General features: G+C 42.7%; 1 protein-coding gene across 1 annotated transcript in view; it reads left to right on the top strand.

Annotated features, from left to right (window-relative positions):
• The window catches only part of CFAP61 (cilia and flagella associated protein 61), a gene marked incomplete at both ends in the record, with an annotated part of 251,873 nt that overhangs the window by 132,843 nt on the left and 103,649 nt on the right, over window positions 1-15,381 (top strand). Inside the window, one exon of the mRNA XM_079719874.1 lies at window positions 12,501-12,628. Within this exon, the coding sequence (XP_079576000.1) occupies window positions 12,501-12,628 (128 nt within the window). The remainder of the gene's footprint in view (window positions 1-12,500; window positions 12,629-15,381) is intronic.

Raw genomic sequence — 15,381 nt, 5'->3', positions numbered from 1 at the left:
ATGATCTATCCAGTAGAATCCTCCATGAGCACTTGAGAAGAAAGTGTATTCTGTTGTTTTTGAATGGAATGTCCTATAAAATCAATTAAGTCCATCTTGTTTAATGTATCATTTAAAGCTTGTGTTTCCTTATTTATTTTCAAATTGGATGATCTGTCCATTGGTGAAAGTGGGGTGTTTACGTCCCCTACTATTATTGTGTTACTGTCGATTTCCCCTTTTATGGATGTTAGTATTTGCCTTATGTATTGAGGTGCTCCTATGTTGGATGCATAAATATTTACAATTGTTATATCTTCTTCTTCAATTGATCCCTTGATCATCATGTAGTGTCCTTCTTTGTCTCTTGTAATAGTCTTTATTTTAAGTCTATTTTGTCTGATATGAGAATTGCTACTCCAGCTTTCTTTTGATTTCTATTTGCATGGAATATGTTTTTCCTTCCCCTCACTTTCAGTCTGTATGTGTCCCTAGGTCTGAAGTGGGTCTCTTTTAGACAGCATACATATGGGTCTTGTTTTTGTATCCATTTAGCCAGTCTATGTCTTTTGGTTGGAGCATTTAATCCATTTACATTTAAGGTAATTATCAAAATGTATGTTCCTATTACCATTTTCTTTATTGTCTTGGGTTTATTATTGTAGGTCTCTTCCTTGTCTTGTGTTTCCTGCCTAAAGTAGTTCCTTTAGCATTTGTTGTAAAGCTGGTTTGGTGGTGCTGAATTCTCTTAGCTTTTGCTTGTCTGTAAAGGTTTTAATTTCTCTGTCGAATCTGAATGAGATCCTTGCTGGGTAGAATAATCTTGGTTGTAGGTTTTTCCCTTTCATCACTTTAAATATGTCCTGCCACACCCTTCTGGCTGGCAGAGTTTCTGCTGAAAGATCAGCTTTTGACCTTTTGGGGATTCCCTTGTATGTTATTTGTTGCTTTTCCCTTGCTGCTTTTAATATTTTTTCTGTGTATTTAATTTTTGATAGTTTGATTAATATGTGTCTTGGTGTGTTTCTCCTTGTATTTATCCTGTATGGGACTCTGTGCCTCCTGGACTTGATTGACTATTTCCTTTCCCATGTTAGGGAAGTTTTCAACTATAATCTCTTCAAATATTTTCTCAGTCCCGTTCTTTTTCTCTTCTTCTTCTGGGACCCCATAACTCGAACGTTGGTGCGTTTAATGTTGTCTCAGAAGTCTCTGAGACTGTCCTCAATTCTTTTCATTCTATTTCCTTTATTCTGGTCTGCGGTAGGTATTTGAACTATTTTATCTTCCTGGTCACTTATCCGTTCTTCTGCCTCAGTTATCCTCCTATTGGTTTCTTCTAGAGAATCTTTAATTTCATTTATTGTGTTGTTCATCATTGTTTGTTTGTTCTGTAGTTCTTCTAGGTCCTTGTTAAACGTTCCTTTTACTTCCTCCATTCTATTTCCAAGATTTTTGATCATCTTTACTATCATTACTCTGAATTCTTTTTCGGGTAGACTACCTATTTCGTCTTCATTTGTTTGGTCTGGTGGGTTTTTACCTTGCTCCTTTATCTGCTGTGTATTTCTCTGTCTTCTCATTTTGCTTAATTTACTGTGTTTGGGGTTTCCTTTTCGCAGGCTTCATGATCGTAGTTCCCATTGTTTTTGGTGTCTGCCCCCAGTGGGTAAGGTTGGTTCAGTGGGTTGTGTAGGCTTCCTGGTGGAGGGGACTGGTGCCTGTGTTCTGGCGGATGAGGCTGGATCTTGTTTTTCTGGTGGGCAGGACCACGTCTGGTGGTGTGTTTTGGTGTGTCTGTGAACTTATTGTGATTTTAAGCAGCCTCTCTGCTATTAGTGGGGTTGTGTTCCTGTTTTGCTAGTTGTTTGGCATAGGGTGTTCAGCACTGGACCTTGCTCTTCATTAAGTGGAGCTGGGTCTTAGCGTTGAGATGGAGATCTCTGGAAGACCTCTCGCCAATTAATATTATGTGGGGCCGGGAGGTCTCTGGTGGACCAATGTCCTGAACTTGGCTCTCCCACCTCAGAGACTCAGGCCTCACACCCAGCCAGAGCACCAAGACCCTGTCAGCCACACGACTCAGAAGAAAAGGGAGAAAAAAAAAGAAAGAAAGAGAAAGAAGAAAGAAATAAAATAAATGAACTTATTAAAATAAAAAATAATTATTAAAATTAAAAAGTAATTTCAAAAAAGAAAGGAAAGAAGAGAGCAACCAAACCAATAAACAAATCCACCAATGTTAACAAGTGCTAAAAACTATACTAAAAAAAAAACCCAAAACAAAACACACACAAAAACCCAGACAGACAGAACCCTAGGATAAATGGTAAAAGCAAACCTATACAGACAAAATCACACAAAGAAGCATACATATACACACTCACAAAAGAAGAAAAAGGAAAAAAAAAAATATATATATATATAAAAATAAAGGAAGAGAGCAACCAAATTAATAAATCTACCAATGATAATAAGCTCTAAATACTAAACTGAGATAAACATAAAACCAGAAACAAATTATATGCAGAAAACAAACCCCAAGTCTACAGTTGCTCCCAAAGTCTACCACCTCAAATTTTGGGGTGATTCATTGTCGATTCAGGTATTCCACAGATGCAGGGTATATCACGTTAATTGTGGAGATTTAACCCACTGTTCCTGAGGCTGCTGGGAGAGATTTCCCTTTCTCTTCTTTGTTCACACAGCTCCTGGGGTTCAGCTCTGGATTTGGCCCCGCCTCTGGGTGTAGGTCACCCTCTGGTGTCCTGTGCCCAGACAGGAGGGGGTTAAAGGCTGATTAGGGGGCTCTGGCTCACTCAGGCCTTCGGGGAGGGAGGGGTATGGAATGCGGAGCGAGCCTGCAGTGGTAGAGGCCAATGTGACGTTGCAAAAGTCTGAGGCGCGCCATATGTTCTCCCAGGGAAGATGTCCCTGGATCATGGGACCCTGGCAGTGGCAGACTGCACAGGCTCCCAGGAGGGGAGGTGTGGATAGTGACCTGTGCTTGCACACAGGCTTCTTGGTGGCTGCAGCAGCAGCCTTGGTGTTTCATGCCCATCTCTGGTGTCCGTGCTGATAGCCGTGGCTTGCGCCCATTTCTGGAGCTCGTTTAGGCAGTGCTCTGAATCCCTCTCCTCGTGCACCCTGAAATAATGGTCTCTTGCCTCTTAAGCAGTTGCAGACTTTTTCCCGACTGCCTACCGGCTAGCCGTGGCGCACTATCCCCCTTCAGGCTGTGTTCATGCCGCCCACCCCAGTCCTCTCCCTGGGATCTCACCTCCGAAGCCCAAGCCTCAGCTCCCAGCCCCCGCCCGCCCCGGTGGGTGAGCCCACAAGCCTCTCAGGCTGGTGAGTGCTGGTCGGTACCGATCCTCTGTGCGGGGAATCTCTCCACTTTGCCCTCTTCACCTCTGTTGCTGTGCTCTCCTCCGTGGCTCCGAAGCTTCCCGCCTCCACCCCCCGCAGTCTCCGCCCACGAAGGGGCTTCTAGTGTGTGGAAACCTTTCCTCCTTCACAGCTCCCTCCCACTGGTGCAGGTCCCGTCCCTATTCTTTTGTCTCTGTTTTTTCTTTTTTCTTTTGCCCTAACCAGGTACGTGGGGAGTTTCTTGCCTTTGGGAAGTCTGAGGTCTTCTGCCAGTGTTCAGTAGGTGTTCTGTAGGAGTTGTTCCACATGTAGATATATTTCTGATGTATTTGTGGGGAGGAAGGTGATCTCCACGTCTTACTCCTCTGCCATCTTGAAGATCCCCCCACCATATATGCATTTTGTATTTAATATATACAGGACCATTTTTATCCTTGGATACCTGTAGGAAAATGCCATCATTTTGGAAGGGCATTATTAAACAGGAAGAATGCCTTTCATCACTCTTGAATTTGAGTGTTTTCAAAACCTTTGAGGCCACACCTTCATTTTATTTCATTAAAAATGGGTCCTTCATAGGGCTGTAGAAGTTGAGAATGGTTAGGCAAGTACATGCTAAGTCAGTGAGCTTTTTTTAAGAGACACAGATATAACATAATAGTAATTTGGCATTGATTCTGCAAACCATTTCCCTGCCATGGATTTGCTTTCTCCCTGCCTTTTGCTGTCTGTTCACCCCAGAGAGGTCATTTCTCCGGTTTGTGGCTGACTCTGTATTGACAGTGATACCTGGAGGTAGCCAAGTAGCTGAACCCTGACAGACAGGATTTGCTGGGTGTGATGTGGGGCACAGAAGACATTTCTAAACACTTGGCACCACTCCAGGTGGGAAGAGGAGGGATGTGGAGCCACTTGAGGTTATCCTGGCACCTGTGCTAGCATCCCCACATTGGGAATCAGTGAGTCACTGTGTCCCTGAAAAGCCAACAGTGGGTCTCCCTTGCCCATGCTCAAGTATTGCATCAAATAACCATATTTTCAATGATTATATAACTACTTGTTCAGGCTGTTATCTAATTAAAAACAAGCGAATTTCATCACCCTTATCAAATCTAAGATGCTATTATGTACCATTAAGAAAAAAAATGGCCAATTAAACTGTGACACAATGTCTTAATAAGAGCCCTGAACAGAATATGAATCAATCATATAAGTCTTATTGCTTTGAAATTTCTTTTATCTATTCAGAGAGGAGAGCCAATTTACGTACCCTTCAATTGCATTGTTTGCTGTGTGATGGGAAAAAAACTTTTGCATGTGTTTCGGTAACAAAATGTGACACAGCTTCGTCTGCTTGTAGGTATCTATCATCCCTGATTTGTTCCTGTAAAGCATTCGATTGTTTCATTGCAAGAAAATATGGAATTACAGCCATTCCCTCCAATGACTAGTATTTGCTTCATTAATATCAAATTTGCACCCTGCCGCTTGGTTTCTGGGCCTTCATGGGAACATAATAAGTGTTCATTTTGATGCCAAATCATGCTGTAATCTTTTTGAAAGTGTTGTCAGCAGCAGTTAAACTCAGCACATGTTGTCCCATAATGCACGTGACTCTCTGGAAATGATGACAGTGAACAGCCTTGACCAAGTCACCTGTGCCCAGGAAAGGACAACCGTGTCACTGCTGCTACCTGGCCAATCCCAACGGCTAAGGTGACGTTGACCGTGAGGCTGATATCAGGGACGCTAATGTGGAAAAAATGTGCATCCTAGAACTGACGAAATTCAGTAAAGTCACTCAACTTCCAAAACACTTTTTTTTCCCACATATAAATGTATAAGAATGGTTGCCAGTGATTGTCATGGGGTGGCAATAATTTGAACTTTTAAAAACGTTTGCAAAATAATGATAATAGCCAGGTTGGGAATATGGGTGCAGGAGGGATTGGGACAGATGGAGTTGATAAGAAAAATATAAGGAAAATGCAAGTTAAAGAAAGGTACTCATTGAATTATAGAGGCTTAAGGAACAACAGCAAAGACCATGAGTTGCCCCCAATATCCATTCCCCCCTTTAGCCTTAGTAAAGAGATCTCAATTTTGTGCAAGGCAGCAATGCACCCAACTAAGAGAATATGTTTCCCAGCCTCCCTTGCATCTGCCATGACCATATGACTCAATTTTGGCCACTGAGCTGGAAGTTGAAGTGGTTGGAATGGGAATTCTGAGATGGCTGCTTAAAGGGTGTGGCTCACTGGGAGGAAGGCCCTTTTTTCTTTCCTTCCTTCTCCTTCCTCCTCCCTGGAATGAGGACGTGATATCTGGATCTCCGGCAGCCATCCTAGGCCATCCTTGAGGATGGAAGCCATGCACTAGGATGGGGAGTTCGGCAGGTAGAAGTCTGGCTCTGCCTCAGTAGCCCTGGATTATGTATTTCCAGATTTCTTTTGCATAAGTGAGAAATTATCTTCTATCCTGTTAAAGCTACCGTTTTCTGTTTAAGCTGCATTTTCTGTTGTATGCAGCCAAGCCCAACCCTAACTGAAACAGGACCCTCTTCTTTAGCTAGGGTTCAAGCTCCCACTGTCTGCCAGGGATAATGTGAAGAATGTAAAGGAATTAAAGGTATTATAGTTCTTTAAAGAAATAAGAATTCTTCATGGGTAGGGTTACTAATAATTTTGCAGAGGCCAGATTAGTGCCTCATTCACTTCCCAAACTTTACTGTGTGCCTAGCTTGCGCCTGGTGCAATGGTGGGGATGCTGCAGGAACCCCAGCCCACCCTTTGGCCCACGTTGCACGGTTTTGAGTACACTCCTCCCCGTGATAGGATAGCAAGCCAGAAAGGGCCCTTGAGTCATTGTCACTCTCAGCAGATGCCAGAGACAGAACAGTGTGTATTTTCCCCATGTGCTGGAGCTGCAAGAAGTGTTAGGAGCTCCCCATACCCTAACAAAGAGGAAGGTTAAGGGAATCCTTCAGAAAATGAGGCTCAAAACCATGGCGTTGTCTTGACAGCCTCCTCATGCTCTGCTAGGACAGAGGTGATGGCATTCCTATCGTAGTTGTTTTTTTTTTTTTTTTTTTTTTCCTGCGGTACACGGGCCTCTCACTGCTGTGGCCTCTCCCGTTGCGGAGCACAGGCTCCGGACGCGCAGGCTCAGCGGCCATGGCTCACGGGCCCAGCCGCTCCGCGGCATGTGGGATCTTCCCGGACCGGGGCACGAACCCGTGTCCCCTGCATTGGCAGGCTAACTCTCAACCACTTTGCCACCAGGGAAGCCCCCTATCATAGTTTTGAGCCCTTTAAATGATTTTAGCAGAAAGGTTTTTCAAAATTGCATTTTGTGTCTGTGGAAGAGATGCCCGACTTATTGGTTCTCGTTTACATGTCTGTATCTCCCTACTCTTTATGTATTTGGTAAATATTGCAATACTTTGACCCCAAGAAGTCAATTTGTTTACTTTGAACTCTGAAACTGACACTGATATTTATAGCGCTGTCAACCTGTCATTGTTTGTTTTGATCAAATTGGGGAAAGAGGAGCTTCTCAAAAAGAAGAGAGAGAATGGAAAAGTGTAAGGAGAAAAAATTACATTTATAAAGCAAAAATAGGCTTATTAAGAATTTCAGAAATTCTATTTCTAATGGCTTTGAATCTCTCCATCTTCCATTTTCTTGCCTGGACAGAGCTCCCTTTGAAGTCTTTGGAAGCTTTCTAGAAGAAAAAATGTATACACATGGGTGTGGAGCTGAAAATGGAGCTCCTTGTTTCGCCCTTTTAAAACGTGTTTTTCGAAGATTTGCCTTTCATATTACAGATGCGAGAGAGGATGTGCAATTTTACCTTGTGTAACATCTTTGCCTGAAAAGCTCCAAGTATTTGTAGACGTTTTTAATGAATAGTTCCCATGTTTGCCTGCTGAGGAAGGCAGAGGTTTTTGTAATTCACTTCCATTTTACACCTGAGGAAACTGATGTTTAAGGAAAAGAGGCTCAGAATTTCAACCAGTAACAGAGTTAAGAAAACAGTCCCTTGTTTGGACTGGGCTAATGATGCCCAGTCCAATGATCCTGGAGGTTGAATGTGACCCCCAAACGAAAGGGTATCATTAGAAAAAATTCACCATAGACGCTGTCACGTCCCATTTTAGTATGAATTGGGTTTATTATGTAGGATCATTTGTAGTTATTTTGACTGCTTTCTAGTTTAATGGCCTATTTGTAATTTTAGCAACTTCTGATTTTGGATCTATTATTGAAACCGAGTTTTAATACCGTTTTTGTTGTCATTTTAACTCATTCTAAGTGAATGAGAAAAACTAAACCAGATATAGAAACACAGAACTCAGGTCTGTGTGTATCAGATAAAATTACACTTTGACGAATTTTTCTTTTTGTACACACAGAACAGTTAACAAACATGCATAAAACTCAAAACTGTGTCTTTAAGGTCTCTTGATAAATGTATGTGAATCACAGCATAAACTCACCTGAGCATGTACATCAGTATCACTTTTACTAAAAAGATCAAATTTAATCCTAAGTACTTCTCATCATATCTAAATCATTTGTTTGTCATGTAAGCAACTGGAAAAGCACCAACAGAAATAACCTGAATCAGTAGAAATTACATCAACACCCTTTAAGAAGGGCTCACGGAACGCAAAGTCAGCATATCTGTCCTTTCATCATTTACCAGATGTCCAAAAATGTGTGGCAGGAATTGTTCAGATAAAACAAAACTAAACTAAAACTAAACGAATGCCTCAAAAAAAACAAAGACATAGCCCCTGACCTCAGAAAGCCAACAGTCTAGGTGGAGGGTGGCAGACAAACCAGATGACTTAATAAAGGGACCAAACTGCTCAATGACTCTCTCACATGCACAAGGTGTTCCAATGCAGAAGCTCATAGGAAATTACAGATAAATAGCTTAAAATTTAAACATGTGCTTGTTTCTGTTCCCTGTGTTCTCATCTCAACAACCCCCTCACCTGACCTTTATCGTCACTTCCCTCTGAACCGTCCACACTCCCTCCCCTCCCCACACCTCAAGCCTGGCTCTAGAATTTCCAAATAGGGAGTCCCATTTTATCATTCTTCCTTCTTCTATCTCAGGGATGGAACTTAAGGCTTGTGTTTTAAACTTATTATGAGAGCCATGATCAATTTTAAGGAACATTTCTTTCAGCCTTGAAAGCTCAGCTTATACATGATATATGGCCTATTCCTTCTTGCTGGGGTACCTGTTGATCTATTTAAAATCATCCGTTTGTCTAAAAATACTAACTTAGGGCTTCCCTGGTGGCGCAGTGGTTGAGAGTCCGCCTGCTGATGCAGGGGACGCGGGTTCGTGCCCCGGTCCGGGAAGATCCCACATGCTGCGGAGCGGCTGGGCCCGTGAGCCATGGCCGCTGAGCCTGCGCGTCTGGAGCCTGTGCTCCGCAATGGGAGAGGCCACAGCAGTGAGAGGCCCGCGTACCGCAAAAAAAAAAAAAAAAATACTAACTTAGTGTCATTAGGAGAATAGAAGCATAAATGTCTCCAAAGAATATGGAGGTGAGAATCTGATTTCTCACCCGTATTATCACTGGTATGATATGTAGTTCAATAGCTTACAGAGACACCTCTGTTTCATCTTTGATAATTTACTATTACAAGGCACATTTAATTTCTGTCTATAAAATATGAGTCAGTAGATACAGCTTTTATTTTTACTTTGCTGTTAAGGAAATAAAAAACAAAAACAAACATCTAAAACAGGATCTCTAGTGCATGGGACATTTTTGGTAGATGTTCAGACCAAGAAAAGGAAAAGCTGGCTTGGCTCAGAGGGCCTTCCATACCTGTTTTTCTTTACTGGAAAAACCTGTAGTTTGAAGGAACATAAAGGAAGGACATATTCTGCTTTCTTCCAAAAATGCCTCGAGCTTTCAGCTTATGGGCAAAACAAACCCTTTGAAAGCAGAAGAAGCCGTCTTCATTTGCAGTTGTCACTGAAAGATATTTCCAGGCTGGAAAGAATTTCTTTTCAAGGTATTTAAAAACCATCTATCCTAACAAAAGAAAAATGTGGCTTTTTCAGGTCACTTCTTCATACCCAATGATGAATATGTTTTTAATTAAAGCCTGGGCACAAAACTGGGTTTCGTGAGAACCATTGTGGTGCCTGATCACTCTCCTGAGACACCCACCACCGTTGGTACTAATGCTAACTCTTGACACCCGAGGCCACTTTGTGTATTCAGAGGTTAGAAAGGTGATTTCTGAGGCCTGGCAGCTGTTGGTGTTAAAGCTATTGTGTGGGAAACAAAAGCCATTCTGTTCTGTTCCCCGGGTGCCTTTGTATCATTGATTCAGGAACTGTTTCATAAATGGGGTATAATTCTTTACCAGGGAATTTCATTACTGCCCATGTTTCAGTGTTAGTATATGCTTCCGGACAGCAGAGGGGAATGTCTGAACATACCTCCTATGGAAGGAATCTTGGGTTCTGACCTCTGTGAAGATGTTTGCATCTTAAGTCTCTTAATTAGGCCTGTGACTACATGCCTTCATACCACCATTTATGCTTCCTATCTTCCTCACTCTAAACCACCAGACCCAATCTGCTGCTACCAGGCTTGTCTTGAAAGTTAATGGGAACACAGTACACACTAGCAGCCAGAGGTACCAGTGTTAACTAGTTTTCTCTCAGAATTCCTCACTGGTCTGTGCTGGGAAATTTTCATAGGGCAGATCAGAGTGACATTTATTTGAAGAACAGATACTCTTTCACCCAAATGATATATTCATTATTGTCATTTAGAAAGTCTGTCAGTTTAGGAAGTTTTTAGTTGCATGTAGAAGAATCAAACTGAGCTGAACAATCAAGGAAACACAGTGGGTTGCAGTCTTTCTCCCCGGCTCTTCCTCCCTCCCTGGGTTGTGCCCTTGCTGTGTGACCTTGAGGTTCCTCCCACTACAGGGGAGTCTGCTTCCCCACCTTGTGGGTGTTGGGCTCCCCCGTGTGACTTGCTTTGGCCAGACTGAAGAAGTATTTCTTATTTTCACTTACCTTCTTGCACTTCTGCCTTGCCATGAGGAGGACAGACCCAACTCTCTCTCATCAAAAAAGATAGGAGAGGTGTGAGGCTAAGCTGAAATCTGCAGAGTGGAGCCAAAGCCAGCTGAATCCCACTGACATCAGCCTTCTTTCAGCTGACTCAGAGTTACGTGGGTGAGGATAGATGGCAATTTTTTAAGCCAATGCATTTTGGGGTGGTTTGTTATGCAGCACTGTTTGGCGATAGCTGACGGATATTTATTGCTCATGTAACTGAAGGGCCCAAAGTTAGCATGGGCTTCAGGTAGGATTTGAAAGGAATTCCTGTTCTATTTCTTTGTGATTCTCTTGGGGCTTCATCCCAGAATGGTTTCCCTCTTGGTGGCATGATGACTGTACTATTTCAGGCTTCACAATCTACACCTCGTACCATCTGGAAGGCAAGAGACTTTTCTTCTTAAACCGTCACACAAAAGTCCTGGGCTTCACTCTGATTAGGCCAGCATAGGTCACGTGTCTATCCTGGGCCAATTGTTGAGCAAGGAGGGTGGGATTATGCAACTTGGTTTATGTCAACCAGAGCCCCCTCTTAAAGATGGGAGTGGGTTCAGTCTTTTCCAGAATCCCTGGTGTGTCTCATTGGAGGTGGGAGTGGGGGCAGAACAGATGCTCAGAGGCACCGGCAATGTTAATTATGGAGAGAGTCTAAAACCTCCAGACTTTGTTTTGAATTCCTATTAATACCTTATTTGGCTCAAGACATTTTTTTACCTCCATGTTGCTGGGCTAGCTCGAGCTAGAGAGAAGGGATTTATCCTCTAGGTCACACATGTTGCCAGGTAAATTGCAAAGCATGTGACCCACCCATGCTGCCTTAGGCACTGGAAGGTGGGTGGGAGCCTAGCTTTCCATAGGACTTTACCGTTAGCCCGCTGGACTTCCAGCTCCTGGTATCTCAGGGTTTTAAGAAAATTAAAAAGGTTTGGTCTACTAGAATTTGAAGGCCTCTGACCTAGAGGGTGAGTTAATGCTAATGTAAGGAGAACTTGAACGAGTGGGACACATTGGTGTGGATGTCATTCCACTGACTCCTGTCCTCCATTGCTTATGATGAGAAGTCAGCTGTAAACCCTGTTATTGTCCAGACACACAGGAAGCATCAAATAAAAATGTGTGTTGAATTTATGAATTAAAAAAGAGAATCAAGGTCTTCTGACCCAATCCAACGTTCTTTTAAGAGTACCCCAACTTCCCTGGCAGTCCAGTGGTTAAGAGTCCACACTCCCAATGCAAGGGGCATGGGTTCGATCCCTGGTCGGGAAACTCAGATCCCACATGCTGTGCATTGTGGGCAAAAAACAAACAAACAAACCCCACCACCTCTTTGTAAAACCTTCCTTTGTACATTTCATGTTCCCACTGAAGCCTCTGCAGGAAAGTAACCAAACAAATCAATCCAGGTAATTTTTTCAAACATGGACATTAAAACGATCACCTGTTACTTTCTGTGCTTCTAAGAGTCCTCCCTGACCCTAAGTTATTTGAAAGACTGAACAATTCGTATCATCCAATATGCTTTTGTCATTCAACACATTTGTCATTCTATAAATACTACCGAACACCTACTGTGCTCCAGGTGTTGTGTGAGGGATACAGAATTGAATGAGAGTTAATACCTTCCATCAGGCACCCAGCTACTGTAATATAATTGTTCAAACCATGGACAGAAGGAAAGATTGGGACCTTTGATGAAACTACAGATTCTCAAGCAGCAACTTGCCTGTCTTCTTGGGGAATTATTTACCTTATCATCTCTAGTCATAGATGGCCTGGGTTCTATATGAACCATCTGTCAACAATAAGATGAAAATGATCTAAATCAAGTATTTTGATGTAAACCAGCCTAGGTGTTAGGTATACTGCCATATTCTTACATTAATTTCTTAAAAATTACTTCCCATAAATTTCCTCAGGGCTGCACAGGGGCATTTTTCAGTTTGATTTGCTGGTAATATCCTGGTTAAGTAATTGCCAATTTGGGAATGCAGACTCAGCTACATTTTCCTCAAGTCCCTATTTCTCTTTGTATTTTTTTCCAGTTGAGTTATGCCTTGAACCATACAAACAGAAAACTAACGTTGGAACCTAAAATAACTGTCAACACCAAGATTGTTGTGGTTGGTGCGTCCAACGTTGGAATTTCCTTCCTAGAGACATTGATATTTTGGTGAGTTGTTTTACTTTATTTGTTTGTTTTTAAAGGGGCCTTTCTCTTCCTACACCTGAGAGGGTCGCTTGAAAGGACAGACCTGAGCTTTTTGCCACCTCACATACGTTGCCTATGTGGATAATGAATCAGTGGAATATTCTAGATCAGGGGTTGGCAAACTCTAGCCCCCCAGGTCAAAACAGGTCCACCTGCTTTTGTAAATAAAGCTTTATGGGAACACAGTCGCGCTCATTTATTTATGTGTTGTCTCTGTTTTGTTGATACAGCGGCAGCTTTGAGTAGCTGTGACAGAGACCGTTTGGCTGGCAGTGCCTAGTATATGTCACTCTGACCCTTTCCAGAAGAAGTTTTCCAGCCCCTATTCTATACTGGTGCTTTTTTGGCTGGATTATAAGAATCACCTAGAGCATTTGTTAAAGATGCAGATTCCCAGACCTCACAGACACAGAGAAGCAGAAACTCCTATGGAGGGCCCTGGGAACCTGTATTTTAACAGGTGCTCTGTGTGATCAGGCAGGTTTGGGGACCAGTTTGACTGTATGCATCACAAATAGGCTTCAGAAGTGGCAGACAGTCCAGGACCTTTCCTTCAACACCTGCATTTCAGGTGCCAGGGAACAGAGTACATTTCCCCAGGACAGCTGAGGTCTGTGCAGCTGTTTGATGTGTTTTCTATTATCCTCAAAGCACTGCACAGTTTCCTTGCAGAGCCCATTTTCCCGATAGGTGATTCCTGAGGGTTCTCAGCTCCCCCATTAGCTCTCCATCTGCTCAGTGAATTTCAGCCTCTCTTTAACAGGAAGAGCCCTGGGTTACTGTCTAAGAACTTGGATTCATGGCCTGGCATTGCCACCACTGGCATGGAACCTTCGATGTGTGCCTGACTTCTCTCAGACCTAGCTTCCTCATTCATTTCGTAAAATGTCTCTAGATGTTTTCAAAGACCCAGGCTTTGGAGAACCACAGACTCCTAAGTTAGGAGAATCCAGTTTTTCCCAGACCTTTTGCTCAGGATCGCATGAGAAACTTTAGCTACCGTTCAAAGCTGTAGGTGCTAAGAGGAAAGTGGCAGATGGGGAAAGGCATCCCCACCATGACTCCTCCGGAGGCCAGATAAGTGGTGAGGGTCTAGACAAGGAAAAGGGTGGAGGAAATGACCCCTAGAAGGTGTTTGTCCCTGGTGGATATGGAGACGAACTAACCCAGATGGTTATTTTGCTCATTTGACATCATACGTAACCGAAGATTTTTTCACTTTCCAGCCAATTTGTTCAATTATCCGGAACACACCCTTAGTTAACCAGAAATAAGTCGCCTGTCTTTATTGAAATTAGCAACAAAGTTCACAGGCTTTAAATACTGTGGTCAGTCTACAGCAATCTCTCATTGCAAGGAAGAAATCCTGAGAAGCACCCAGGAATCTCCATTTTCCTGCCTATTCCTCTCTGTAGTTTGAGGGCTTTCCCTATTCTGACAGGTCTCTTCACCTCAGACTCTGAACAGCAATCTGTACAGCCACTTTTGAAAGATGAGCGATCAGGGTGAAGTTGTGAAATTACAGTAGTCAAGAAGTTATCGTAAACAGATCTTGTCTTAATTTAGCTATATATCTTGTCATTATGTCTTCTTTAAAATGATTACATTAAGATATACACATAGAATTTTCTTTTTGTGGAATCAACTTAGATTTAATAAAGACAGGTATAAATTTTGATATAAGTACTTGGTTGATTAAATTCGTCAATCAGACAGACCTTTTTAAAGCATTTTAAAGAACTTATAATTCTCTATCATCGTTATACGGATTACGTGCACTAAAAAGAGACTGGGATCAGTTTACGGATATCAAATCCTGGAGAGAGGAAATAGTTCTCTCATTATTTTCTCTAATTATTTCAAATCAGCAGTCGCCATAGTAACCTGCTGCAGATTTTACTTTACCAATTTAACTGCCATTTGAACTAAATTTTGTAAATGATTTGAGTTGGAATGAAATTGAAGAAACAGAGTTTTCACCAAACACTGACTTCCAGTGAGGATTAAATCCACATTTTGGAGGCAAGATTTAGGAAAATCGCCCTCCTACGCTCATGCCCTGCATTATTAAACTCCGTTGGGGCACTGTAGTTCCTGGAAAATCCATTTGAGGCCCAGTACAGCCACCTCTTTTTCCAGAAAGTCTGGTCATCCTGTCATCTGGTGACAAAACAAGCCCAACTCTTTGTTCTTATATTATTTACATGCAAAAAAAAATTGCAAAGCGTCTTTGGTCTCCTCTTCAAAGACACCAAAAGCAGTCCTTGCAGAAATTCTCTTCTTTCCACAAGTGCCACGGTGCTACTAGGGGTGCTGACGTGATTTGCCCAAAGTCACCAACTAATACAGACACCAGGATATAAGCTCCATGTGAGGTGTGAGTGTTGAGGGGATATTTTGGGGGTTGTTTTTTAGTACCACCTTCTGTCTGGTCCTCAGCTGCTACCAGTCCACAGTTACACCTGCACGGAGGACACACTTTCTTTTCTGGTTGTGAGGCCTGTGGGTCACCCTGCATCTTCTTCTTGTCCTTACAAGGGCAAGACCTCCTGGGCCCTCCAGTGCCTGGTGACATGAGTGACAGGTGTTTTCTAGGGACACACACCAGCCCCCCCTGTGGTTCTCCGTGTCCTCCTGGTCTTGGTGAATATTCCAGCGCTGGGCTGAGTGGCAGCCCTGCCCTTAGACTTCCTACAATCTCCATGGACACTCCT

Source organism: Hyperoodon ampullatus, assembly GCF_949752795.1.
Source record: "Hyperoodon ampullatus genome assembly, chromosome: 14".
Classification (NCBI taxonomy): domain Eukaryota; kingdom Metazoa; phylum Chordata; class Mammalia; order Artiodactyla; family Ziphiidae; genus Hyperoodon; species Hyperoodon ampullatus.
This window is presented reverse-complemented; position numbering and strand designations above follow the sequence as displayed.